Source organism: Capra hircus, chromosome 20 (genome assembly GCF_001704415.2).
Source record: "Capra hircus breed San Clemente chromosome 20, ASM170441v1, whole genome shotgun sequence".
Taxonomy (NCBI): Eukaryota; Metazoa; Chordata; class Mammalia; order Artiodactyla; family Bovidae; genus Capra; species Capra hircus.
Window position 1 is genome coordinate 3,140,150 of NC_030827.1, and position 14,009 is coordinate 3,154,158.

Genomic DNA, 14,009 nt, shown 5'->3' on the forward strand with positions numbered 1-14,009 from the left:
GTGCTATAGTCCATGGGATCTCAAAGAGTTGGACATGACTGAATGACTGAACTGAACTGAAAGCTTTTCTTCAAGCTATCATCCCAAATGTTCCTTGGAGCTACAGTGAAACTAAACAGCTGATTAAGTTAACAATTTTTTTTAAAGGAAAAGAATGTATGTAGATAATTTCTAAGCCGAGAGATAAATACATGGGGTTTACTATTTACTGTGCCCTTCTGGCACAGTGGTAAAGAATCTGCCTGCAATGTGGGAGATTCAGGTTCCATCCCTGGGTTGGGAAGATCCCTGGAGCAGGGAATGACAACCCACTCCAGTATTGTTTTGCCTGGAGAATTCCATGGACTGAGGAGCCTGGCCAACTACAGTCCTTGGGGTCACAAAAAGTCGTATGAGCTACTAACGAATGAATGAGCTACTAACACTTTCACTTTCTAATTTTATGTATTTTATTGATAAAAGTTATATAATCACTAATTTTTTTCTTCAGTAATTTGAAGTGCAAGAAACTCAGATAATAGCAGTTCAAATGTTTTACCTTCATGAACTAAATTTATTTTCCTTTCCTACAAATATTAAGTATACTGCTGTAAATATCATATGTTATTTACGTGGTACTTCATAAGTATGCTACACATAGAAGACGTGTGGATTCCTTATTTTTTTTCTTTTTCAGTGGCACCAGTTTTCAGGAACAATATTTCTTTTGACCCTTATATTCTTTAACAAGCTTCATAACAGGTACCCAACATATCTTCCTATTCTTCAGAGGGCTATTGAGCAATGGTATGGAGAGCCAGCATGTACAACTCCCATCTTAAAACTCATGGCAGAACTGATGCAAAACAGGTACGAGGTGTGATAGGCAAGTGGAGAAGTAGTCCGCTATCTGGTAGCGTGCTTCAGAGGCCAGACTTTCCTGCTTTGTGTGTGTATTTAAGGCTTAGCAAGAACCCAGGAACCAAAACTTAAGATGATCGGCAAAGTCAATAGAGTTAGAGATACAAGGCTGAAAGCTTTGGGGAGAGAGAATTAGGTGTATATGGAGACTCTGGCAACTGGGGGAAAAGTTGGAAGACCACAGCCATCATTATTTAAAAGATTCAAAAGCATGAAATTCAGGAAAGGTGATTTTAACTGTTTCACTGCTTTCTGTAGAGGAGAAAAGGAGCTGAGAGGTCTCTGAGTTGAGATGCTTTATTTTGTGGATGAGGCACCAAGAGCATTTCATGGACATACAGTTTGTCTCAAAAAGCCCTGGGGATTGTCCCTGCTTTGACTTTTAAGGTATCCTTCTTCCTTTGTGCCAGAATGCACATATGTGGTTGATTTATGCACTCACAGTTTTTATTTAAATAGCAACTACAACACTTCTCAGAAATTGCCTGGTTAACCTTGTGATTTGCACAGAGAAGCAGAGATTCGGGTTCTTTGCATATAAATATTAACAAAGGTGTAGCTAAAAGAGAAACACGGCAATCAGCTAATTGGTTTTAGCACTTTAAAATGTGTCGTTATGAATATGGCTTAGCACCAGACTACCTGTCACGTAGCGATCCTGTTTCATCAGTTCCTCTTTGTAAACTGCGTGTCGGAAGGGAGATATCCAGACAGGGAAGGAGTATGGATTGCATCTCTAATTTAATCTCTGGTGCTGAGTGTTTCACAGCAATAATTTAAAAATTTTACAACCAGAGGTGGAAAAAGACCTGGCAGATAAATAAATGTGAGTATTATTCTTTTGAAAGCTGTTAGGTTTTTTAAAAAACTGTTCTCTAGGTGCCTTAAAGACTAAAGGAAGGGTAGCTATATATTTTATATTAGAAATTTAGTTTTTATTAAATTACTATTTTTCAGCAAGATAATTAATAGTAAATTACTGATAAAACATTTAATACTAAAGGAAAAAAATAATTACATTGTATATTTTATATCTGCCATAGATGGATAATTCATATGTTGCACAATTGTTCTCAGAACTACTTGGCAAAAATCTATAATATCAGAAGATGTTATCTTGTTTATATTTCTCTGAAACCTAATGTGAATTGTGTACATACATTTCTTTAATTGGAATTGTATATCAGCCATCAAATGTTTCTAATAGCGCTTCTAATAAGTTATAACTGCACTTAATTCTAAAGCATTTTGAAAACACAGAGAGAGCTAGCAATGTATTCTATTCCTTAGCAAAGTATCTTTGCTTCCTGGTGTTTCTTTGCTATGATGTGTTTCATATTTTACTGATCCTTTTAGAAATATATGGTTATTTGTTGAAAGCAGAGCAGCAAGGCAGATTAGAGCCAACTAAAGTCAAAGTGATGTTTAAAAAGCAAATATTATGCCAGGATGGTATGTCAGTCCTTTGCCCTTTTCAGACTGTCCCCCCACCTATCAGAAACTAGGGAAGTAAAATTGTTCTCATTTAGAACTTCTGGGATTTGTTTCTCTTTACTTGAGCTATGTGCAGTGGAAACTGTAGCCCCGTATGTAATTTAATGTGTTTGAAATATGCTTGAAGTATCAGATGATCCATTATGCATATGAGCAGTATTAAAGGTACTTAGATTTCCTGTTATATTCTCATTTGTTTTAAAGATGTATATTAGGCACTACAGGAGATCTCAAGTGTAAATTTCTATACAAGTATCTATATAAACTGACATACTTGGTTTTTTTATTATTATCTATCAGACATTTGCATGAAAGGAAAGGGGGCTAAGAGGTCTGTAATGTAGGACGTCAGGATATCGTTTTGACAGATAAAAGATGAATTATTTGAATGAGCAAATAAATGAAAATAATTGTATTGTCCTAGTATCTTTAGTAAAAAATTAGCACATACATTTTGTCACCACTTGTTTAATGGAATAATACTTTTAAAAAAGGATAATTGTACTGTTGCTACTTGTAATAAATGAGAATTCTGGGTATTTTAATCCTATATTTTGTTTCTTTATCTGTACATACAGTCTAAATTTTTGCTGTATTTCTCAGATCCCAGCGTTTGAATTTTGATGTATCATCTCCTAATGGAATTCTTCTCTTCAGAGAAGCTAGTAAAATGATTTGCACTTACGGTGAGTATCCTTTTCCATATTTGTCTCTGCAATATAACTTTTATCTCTTTGGAGGAAAGAAAGATGTTAGTTATTTTGTTCTTTTGAAACTTCATATCTGTATGAATTTGCGAAGTAGATAACAGGGGTGCAAAAAGCTGGGTAGCTATCATACTGACATCAGGAAAAATAAATAGTATGCCTTTGACTACAGATCTTGCCTGACAAACCTGATGAATTTTCTTTTAGCTAAAACTTTCGTGTCAGGAGCAAAGGGAATGCACTATAGATACAATATTGAAATAGGAGATTGAAGAGTTACAGCATATTGAAAACTGCTAAAATTTAAATTAGGGAGTTTAGTATATTGGGTCAAAGCATGCTTAAACCAGTGTGTCACTGACACTGAATTTGGGGGAGATCTCCTGGTTCAGTTCAGTCGTTCAGTCGTGTCTGACTCTTTGTGACCCCATGAATCACAGCACGCCAGGCCTCCCTGTCCGTCACCAACTCCCGGAGTTCACTCAGATTCACGTCCATCCAGTCAGTGATGCCATCCAGTCATCTCATCCTGGTAAAGAGCAGTAAATGTCTTATTATAGGGAATTTGAGGGCACCATACCCTTAGAATCAGTGTTCTACAGAAATGATTGTCCTATTCAATTATAGTAAAAAAAAAATTGGTAATTTTTTTTTCTGCTTGCCAACTCTGACAGCTTCATCAATGGAATTCTCAGCTCTCTGAGAACTTTATGTAGCCAGGAATGCCACAGTAGATAAGAATCTTCAGTTGGTGTTCCACACACTGACTGAATACTGATTGCAGGCTGGACTCCTTGCAGGATTCTTCTCCCTGAGAGATGTTTCCCGGGGTCCTCCTTTTCTCTGTCCTCTTCTTTTTTGCCTGTCTGTTCTTCCTTTCCCAGATCAACAGCCAACTCTATGTTTGGCCTCAGAAGTTGCCTGTGATTCTCATACTTCTTTTTGAATACCTAAAAACAGATTCTACAGAATTTTGTAAAGCTTCTGTTGTGTTTTCGGGGTATATCTAATTCCTTTTAGTGTCTTATCATACAAAGATGTGTGCCTGAACCTTTTTCCAAAAGCATGATATCTTAGAAAAAACACAGTTTGGGGAGATTAAAAGATCTGAGTACCAGTTCTAGTACCAACACGTATCAATTCCATGACCTTCAGCTAAGACACTCCTTGTCCTAGTGTTCTCATGTATAAAATTAGAAATAATGAATACCTACTGTCCTCTCTGTCTAGTTAGGATTGCTGTGCTAGTCAGTCATGTTCGACTCTTTGTGACCCTGTGGACTGTGGCTTGCTAGGCTTCTCAGTCCACTGAATTCTCCAGGCAAGAATACTGGACTGGGTTGCCCATTCCCTTCTCCAGGGGATCTTCCCATTCCAGGGATCAAATGCTGGTCTCCTGCGTTGCAGGTGGATTCTTCACTGTCTGCTCCACCAGGGAAGTCTAGAAGGTGCTTATGAGGATTCAGTTACATAGTGCACGGAAAGGCCTTAGATAAGTTAACTACCGTGTTTACTGTTATGAGGAAATTGAAGCTCATAGAGGTTAAAGATTTGCCAAATAATACATAGTTAGCAAATAGATGGGAATTTCATTCAAAGTCTGTGTAACTTCAGACAGTAGTCTTTCCATATTTCTTTCTGCCACTTGGGAGTTGCCACATGAAGATTGTACCTAGGGTATTTTTGTTGAAGCACTCTTTAAAGTATGGTGATTTTTATCCTAAAACTTAAAGTAAATGAAGGCTCAATAGAAAAATGACCTTCAACTTTGTTACCAGTGACTTTGACCCAGGCACTTTATTACACAGAGTAGCAGAAAAATCTTTTTCAGCTTTCACTAATCCCACATGCTGGCCCCGATCAGCCAAGCTGATTTTGTCTGTCTTTATCTTGTGTAATGTTTTATTACTCACGCTTTTACCTCTGGAGATTCTGATATGCTCATTGAAGAAAGATCCTATGGCTGCCATCCAGGAGTCTGGAAGGTGAGGGAAAAAAATGGCTAGAAGGGTACAGTAGAGCCAGCATTACTTATTTTCTGGGTAAGCCAAGGTGAAGGAAGGGAAAACCTATGTAGGAGAGAGGCCAGAACACTCTGGGATCCCTTCTGTTCCATCCTCACTGGGCTGCTTCTCTGCTCACCTGCGTGGGCAGTGTTTGTGCTGTTGATGATTGAGGCAGTGCAGTGGGGGAAGGACTCATTTCCAAACGCGCCTGATTTGTTACATATTTTGTAGAATACCTCCACCTCGCTGCTCAGTGAGACTGGCAGAAAAATAATACTTTCGATATGCTGTTTTATTTATCTACATTCTGTCATGATATACTTTGATGTAAGTTTTTAATTTTGCTTCAGCTCTCAGCTGCTCTTGCCGTTACAGCTCAGGGTCAGCAATGAGGTTAGCCACAGTAGCACAAAACAATTTCCTGTTTGTGCAGCCCAGGTAACATTTGGATGAGGATTAGATTTTACCACATTTTCTACTAGCCCAAGCCTATTATTTCTAATGAGTTTTAAATTGCTTCAAGAACATGTATTTCAAAATTTAGTGCTATGATCCATTCAGCCCGAGCAACTTAATAAAAGAAATTTCTTTCTTAAATTTTTGGTTAAAATGTTGCATGCAGTGTAATAAATGTTATTACTTTGGAAGCCTACTTCTCAGTTTTAAGAACTGGATGTTTTTTATGCTCAATTTCCATTTGTCTGATCTTTTCTTCGCTTTGCCTCTGGGTAATGGTATCTTTAGTGACATCTATTGGTTGAAGAGTGCACAGAAGGGAAAAATAGTGATTGTCTTTATAAGACTGGCAAGAATGGAACTGCTTTTATTTCTTCCTTAGGTGCCTAATTTAAGGAACCTCAATGTGTAAAAGATCTAAACTTAAAAAATGGATAGAGCAGCTATAATTATTCGCTGTACCTAAGAATTTACATCAGGGTTCTTTGAGCAATATATGTTGCAGGTACATTTAAGGTATGGCTTAATACTATGCTTAAATTGAATTTGTAAAGTGATATACAAGCCACTGTTATTTGCTGTGACCTAGAAAACAGACCGGTGGTTTTCCAACTGGGTTCTTCAGAGCCCTAGAGATCCGTGATAATACCACAGAGACCCTGCAGAGGTGGAGGAGGAGAGGACTCTACTGCCACTTCAACCAGAACTGCAGCTATTTATTGTTACACTAGATTTATTTGCAATAGGGGTCACCTGCTTAAAGATACTTTTTGATAAAAAGAGCTTGAAAATTACTGGTATGTACTACTAGAAGGATTATGACTTATGTTTAAATGATTATAAAAATTTAGCTGAAGGATGTATTGGCCTTGAAATAATTAGAGACTTGATAAAATGTTACCAGGAGATAACAGTTCTGAAAACCAGATCATCCAGGAACCATGGATATAACCTTACATTCTCTCAGAATCATGGTCAAGGACATAGAACAACAGAGTAATAGAGTAATAAGCTCACCAAAGTTTTATGAAGGAGATGGAGTGATCAGTACTGTGAGGGTGCCAGGCCTTGAGGAGTACATTTCACAGTGAACCCACGTGTGTTGGACTTGGCCACTTCTGCACGCAAGCAAGGAGAAGGCAATGGCACCCCACTCCAGTGCTCTTGCCTGGCAAATCCCATGGGTGGAGGAGCCTGGTAGGCTGCAGTCCATGGAGTCGCTAGGAATCGAACATGACTGAGCAACTTCACTTTCACTTTTCACTTTCATGCATTGGAGAAGGAAATGGCAACCCACTCCAGTGTTCTTGCCTGGAGAATCCCAGAGACGGGGGAGCCTGGTGGGCTGCCGTTTCTGGGGTGGCACAGTTGGACACGACTGAAGCGACTTAGCAGCAGCAGCAGCAGCACACAAGCAAAAAATGATAAGCAAGTTGTTAAATAAGGGTGCTCTCCAAACAAGTGCTTAGAGTTCAATAGATCTTTCAGCCATGCTGCTACTGTTTATCAAGCGTTTACTGTATGTTTGATACTGTGAGAATTAGAGAGGAAGAGAAATACACAAAAAAGAATCTTACTGATTCTTCTCTTAGTTGAGTCCAACAGTGGATTCAGTCAAGTCCATAAAGGATTATAACGTACTGTGCTCACTTTCATGCTTAAGAAGCATACAGAGTGCTATGGGAGCCCAAAAGTTTCTAACTCAAACTGAGGGGCCAGACAAGGAAATAAGAGTAGGGCCCAGAAGTTTGAGGAGAGCATTTCAAGCAGATGATAGCTTTTATAAAAGCATATAAATATAAAATATTAAAATAGTCTGTTACTAAACTGAAGGATCTCAGAATTGCTGTATGAAGTAGAAAGTGAAAATTCCTGATTATCTCATCACTCAAAATCTTTTAACAGTTGAGTGTGCACTCTTTGATACTTTTTTATGTGTGCATATACATGTATTATTCCAGAAGTGCTATTATAGTATACTTGCTAATCTGTAATTTGCTATTTTTTACCTATATCATGGCCATTACTTCATACTAACTTGTATATAAACCTACCATATCTCTTTTTTCCTTTGGCTTTTCATTATTTTTTCTGCCTTATCTTTTAAAATAGCTGCAAAGTATTCCATTTTATGGTCATACTATAATTTAACTACTCACCTTTTGGTAAATGTAATTCTTATAAACATGCAATCTTTCACTGTCATGCACTGTTTCAGCAAGCAACTGTGTACCTTCAGCTTCGTGAGCATGACTTATTCAGTAAGTATATATATTGAGAGTAGCAGATATGGTTCCAGACTCTGGATATATCAGTGAGTAAAACTTAAAAAAAAGTTATTTAGTATGTCAGAAAGTAGTAAGTGCTATGGGAAAAAGAAAAAAAGAAGAGAGCAAAGAAAGTGTTAGAAGTGCCAGGGATTGGGAAACATGTTGCAGTATGAAGTACAGTGATCAAAATAGGCATCATTTGAAAAAATGACATTTGAGCCAAGACTTGCAGTCAGTGGGGGGGGGGGGGTTAATTATGCAGATATCTCAGGGAAGAGTGTCCTAGGCTGAAGGAACACCAAGTTTTAGGGTCCTGAGGCAGAAGTGTATCTGGCATGTCGGAATAACCGTAGGAATATTGGTAGCTGGAGCAGAGTGAACAAGAGAGAGTAATAACAAAAGCAACGTCATGTAATGTCATATCCTGTATATATTATCAGGACTTTAAATCCAAGGGAAAGAGGACTTTAGAATGGTTTGAGCAGAGGGCTGACATGATTTTATGTCAGCTTTGACCACGGTGATGGCAGTGGGGGTAGTGAAAAGTGGTTGGATTCTGCATACATCTGAAAGTAAAACCCAGTTTCTTGATGGATAGGATATATGTATCAGGGATTTTGTCATAAACAACTGGAAAAATGAAGTTACCATTAACTGAGAGGGTAAAGGCTGAAACTGCGTATGAGGGGGAAATCAGAAGTTCCCTTTTGACTTCATTGAGCTTGAAGTGTTGATGGTAGACATTCAGGTGGAAGTGTTGAATACAGAGTCGGATATACAAGTCTGAGGATCAGAAAAGGTCTGGTCTAGAAAAACAAATATGGGTCATTAATTCTTTAGGTGATATTTAAAGCTACAAAACAAGAGAGGGTCGCCAGGGTATGGGGTGTGGATTTAAATATAAAAGATTTAGGTTTAAGTTTTAGAGTATTCTGTGTTAAGAGGGAAGGGAGAAGGGGAGGAACCAGCAAAGGAGAGAATGAGCAAACACTGAAGTAAGAGAATAATCGAGAGAGTGTGTCTAGTCAGCTGTGTCAAAAGCAGCCAGTGAATCGAAGAGGTGAGGACTAAGAGTTGACCATTACATTTAGGGAAAAGAAGGTTATTAGGAACCTTGAAAAGAGCACTTTTAGCGGAGTAGGTGTAAAAGAGAATCAGGAAAACTGAAGACACAGTTCTTTTAAGACGATAACAATTCTTTTAAGGAGTTTCGTTACAAAGGGAAGTAGGGCCAAGAGAAGGTTTTGTTTCAAAAGAGAAAGACTGCATAGGAGAGAAAGGGGGAATTGCTGTGCTTTGTTCTGAAGCACATAAAAGGAGAGGGGAGCTAGTTCAACAGATTGAGAGGCTGGCTTTCACAGAGACTGTGCCTAAGTGCAAATGCTGGGAGATGGTGAGAGATGGTAGTGAACATTGGTTTTGGAATGTATTCCCAAAAGTGGATTTACACAGTTTTAATAAATTTAACCAAATTGCCCTCTAGAATGGTTATAGTAATTCACATTCCCAACAATTTTCTTAATTTCCCACATGCTTATCAATGCTGCATTGTTTTAATCTTTTTCAACCTGAAAGGGAAATACTATATTCTTTTCCATATCCACTGCTTTGTTTCTGTCTCAAACCACTTACATCCAGGGGGTTTGGCTGGTTTGCAGAGACAGAGTAGGTTGAGCGACCTGAAATAATGTCAGCAAGCTTGCTCCCATAACTGTTCTGATGCTAAATGAAGACATTCAACCTATAGAGCTGTCAGCTAAATATCAAATTAACTTTAAAATTTTAGAGATTAAAAGGGAAAAATAAAAAGTAAATCAGTGTAATAGATTGCTTTATAAACCAGGAAGTAACATTGTTCATACTGTTAATTCTTCCTGGTATAAGAGACAACCACCATATATCTTAGCCCTTGCACCTTTTTTAAAAACTATTATTGGGACTTCCCTAGTAGTGCACGGGTTAAGAATCTGCCTTCCAACACAGGGGATGCAGATTGGATCTCTGATTGGGGAACTAAGATCCCACGTGCCACAGGGCAACTAAGCCCATATGCCACTACCACTGAGCCCACACCGCAACTCCTGAGCCTGCAACGCAACTACTGAGTCCGCAACTCAACTCCTGAGCCTGCAACGCAACTACTGAGCCCGCAAGGCAACTACAGAGCCCACACCACAACTAGAGAGCCCTCACCGCAACTAGAGAGCCCACACCGCAACTAGAGAGCCCACACCGCAATTCGTGAGCCCACACAGCAACTAGAGAGCCCACACCGCAACTCCTGAGCCCGCACCGCAACTACAGAGCCCACACCGCAACTCCTGAGCCCGTGCCACTACTACTGAGCCTGCAATGCAACTAGAGAGCCTGCACCACAACTAGAGAGCCCGCACCACAACTAGAGAGCCCACACCACAACTAGAGAGCCCACACCGCAACTAGAGAGCCCACACCGCAACTCCTGAGCCCACACCGCAACTCATGAGCCCACATCGCAACTAGAGAGCCCGCACCACAACTAGAGAGCCCACACCGCAACTAGAGAGCCCACACCGCAATTCGTGAGCCCACACAGCAACTAGAGAGCCCACACCGCAACTCCTGAGCCCGCACCGCAACTAGAGAGCCCGCACCACAACTAGAGAGCCCACACCGCAACTAGAGAGCCCACACCGCAACTCCTGAGCCCACACCGCAACTCCTGAGCCCACATCGCAACTAGAGAGCCCGCACCACAACTAGAGAGCCCACACCGCAACTAGAGAGCCCACACCGCAATTCGTGAGCCCACACAGCAACTAGAGAGCCCACACCGCAACTCCTGAGCCCGCACCGCAACTAGAGAGCCCACACCGCAACTCCTGAGCCCGCGCCACTACTACTGAGCCTGCAATGCAACTAGAGAGCCTGCACCACAACTAGAGAGCCCGCACCACAACTAGAGAGCCCACACCACAACTCCTGAGCCCGCACCGCAACTAGAGAGCCCACACCGCAACTCCTGAGCCCACATCGCAACTAGAGAGCCCGCACCACAACTAGAGAGCCCACACCGCAACTAGAGAGCCCACACCGCAATTCGTGAGCCCACACAGCAACTAGAGAGCCCACACCGCAACTCCTGAGCCCGCACCGCAACTACAGAGCCCACACCGCAACTCCTGAGCCCACATCGCAACTAGAGAGCCCGCACCACAACTAGAGAGCCCACACCGCAATTCGTGAGCCCACACAGCAACTAGAGAGCCCACACCGCAACTCCTGAGCCCGCACCGCAACTACAGAGCCCACACCGCAACTCCTGAGCCCGCGCCACTACTACTGAGCCTGCAATGCAACTAGAGAGCCTGCACCACAACTAGAGAGCCCGCACCACAACTAGAGAGCCCACACCGCAACTCCTGAGCCTGCACCACAACTAGAGAGCCCACACCGCAACTAGAGAGCCCGCACCACAACTCCTGAGCCCGCACCACAACTCCTGAGCCCGCGCCGCGACTCCTGAGCCCGCGCCGCGACTCCTGAGCCTGCAAGCCGTTAACTAGAGAGAAGCGTGATGACACAATGAAGAGCTGCCGTGCGTGTCCCACAGCCAAGACCTGATGCAGCCAAATGAATAAATGGTGTTTTACAATGTGTTCTTCTGAGGGCACAGAGAAATGATAGAGTGTGGGCCAAAGATCCGCACTGTGAAGCTCTACAGCCAGTTCTCTTTTGAAGGAATAGAGGGAACGTGGTCAAATAAATACTTACTTTGAATTATGTATTAGAAGAAAGTGACATTATTCTACACCAGACACACTCAGCTTTACCGCCTCCTCTTTTTCAGGCCATAGCTCCCCATGTCTGACCTAACTGGCTAATAGACTGCAGAGAGAAAAGAGCCCTTACTACTGTGTATGGCTATAGTTTGCATGAACGCTGTGCCGGTTACTGGGGTACACATTTTACTGACGCTGTCTCCTTCACTCCACATAAGAGCCTTGTGAGTTATGAGTGCTGTTACCGTAATTGCTCCCAGTTATGACAGATACAGTCGGTGGGAAACAGTTAAAGATTTCCCTTTTGATTCTAAACTTTGGAAGTCTCTAATTTCATTACAGAAAGTGTATCATTTCTTTTTTACAAGTGGCAACTGTTACTGGCTTCAGTGGCTGCCTTCGTCACCCAGCTGTCCATCAGTGTAATAAAGATCTCCCTCTTAGGAAGGAAGGAAATGGGACTTTATAGGGTGGGGTGGAATAGGGAAGGCAAAGAGGAACATTAGAACAAAATCTGAACTTGATCACTTTTGTTTAGAGCAATGTGAGTCTAACGGCTAGATTTTAAGCTTTTTGAGGGCAGGGACTCCGATTTCAGTAAGGATTGTTGAATAACATAAATTGAATAATGCTGACGGGGTGAATAAATGATGTGGACATGCCTTCTCTTCTGTAGTCATTTATAGCCACCATGGAATGCAAAACCACTGGAGCATGATGAAATACAGTTTCCTCTTTCAAAGTTTTACTCATTCCACTTTTTCAAGGTCATAATGGTATGCTAATTACTGGTTTAATTAACACAGGTGTGTCTGAAATAGTCCAAAAGACATGTAGGCCAGATTGCAACTTCAATACGAGATAAAAGTTGTGATTCTAAATAATTAATCCTTCTTTACTATAGGTTGTCTAGTCTTTTAGAATCAAACATTTTCTCCCAACACAGTTCTTAGTCTACCTATTACATCTTGTGCTGAAGAATATAGGATCTCCATCTGCTATTCAGCTCTCAAATCTGCCTTGTGTGGAAATTATGTTAGCTTTGGCATCTTCAAGTTGTATGGGGACAACCACTTTGACAATGTACTCCAAGCCTTTGTCAAAATGCTGCTGTCAGTGTGCCACAGTGACTAGCAATCCTGTATCATGGGAGTCTTTGTATGAAATGTGAAGTCACACCACCACAGGCATAGAATTGTTACAATGAAGCCCAACTTCCCTGGTGGCTCAGACAGTAAAGCGTCTGTCTACAATGCAGGAGACCCAGGTTCCATCCCTGGGTTGGGAAGATCCCCTAGAGAAGGAAATGGCAATCCACTCTAGTACTGCTGCCTGGAAAATCCCATGGACAGAAGAGCCTGGTAGGCTACAGTCCATGGGGTCGCAAAGAGTAGGACACGACTGAGCGACTTCACTTTCATTTTCACTTTCCCCATAAGGACATCAGCATAGGAAGTCCCCAGAAGATGACCTACTTTTCTGTTTGACCCTAGCCTCCTTAACTCAAAATGTGTAAACCACCACCACTACCACCAGATTATCCTGCTTTTTCCATCACGTGCAGGCAGTGCTTTTCTTTCCCGGGAAAGGGAAGGGGACAGGGAACGTGTATCTTGGTTTAGATTGGAGGCGAAGGTGGTAAAGCAGTGGTTGAGAACTGGCCTCTCCTGCAGCTCCCTGCTCTTTCAGGCCTCCATGCCTGAGCACTTAATCTCTGGAATACTCTTCTCTCCCTTCAAGTCCATCTGAGAGGTGGTGATTGATCACTGAGAAGCAACCTGTTCTGTGAAGCCTTTCCTACCCTGCTGTCCTGCCCAAGCAAAGCCAGTCTCTTCTGTCCCCATAAAATCTTGACATATGTCTCTGATAGTGTTTGTCACATTGTATGGAATTACTTGTTTACAAATCTATTCTCCCACCAGTAGATATTAAGGAAATGCTATCATATTGAGTTGAAACTTGCCATATCTTTCTAAGAGAAGTTAGGATGAGACCATGAGAGACGGTACAGAATGTGGTATGGAGTAAATTCCAAGATATGCCTCAGCCAACACAGTGGTGGTGTCATTCAGATGTATAGATTATATAGGCAAAGCCACTGGGCTTCTAAGGATTCACAGAAAGAAAAAAACAAAAAACAAAACGTGTACGAAACTGTTTCAGAAAGGCAGATAAGGGCAGGAAACCATCACCTTGGCCTGGTCCTGCTTCTTACTCTGCTAGAATGAGTGGTCCTTCTTAACCTCCTAGTGAGCGTATGGTTTTCATAGTATTCGTAGCAGTCGAGATTCAAACAGGGAAAGCAAACGCTGTGACCCTGATGGGACAGGAGGTTTATTTTAGGAATTAGACGTTGTACTGTCTTGGGCAGAGATGGCAAGATGGACCTCCAAGGGGGGCATTGGAAGTCCAGGA

General features: G+C 41.5%; 1 protein-coding gene across 1 annotated transcript in view; it reads left to right on the top strand.

Annotated features, from left to right (window-relative positions):
* RANBP17 (RAN binding protein 17) overlaps positions 1–14,009 on the top strand; it is a 356,127-nt gene that overhangs the window by 287,183 nt on the left and 54,935 nt on the right. The window contains exons 21-22 of the mRNA XM_018065634.1: positions 742–849; positions 2,998–3,080. Coding sequence (XP_017921123.1) covers positions 742–849; positions 2,998–3,080 — 191 coding nt within the window. The remainder of the gene's footprint in view (positions 1–741; positions 850–2,997; positions 3,081–14,009) is intronic.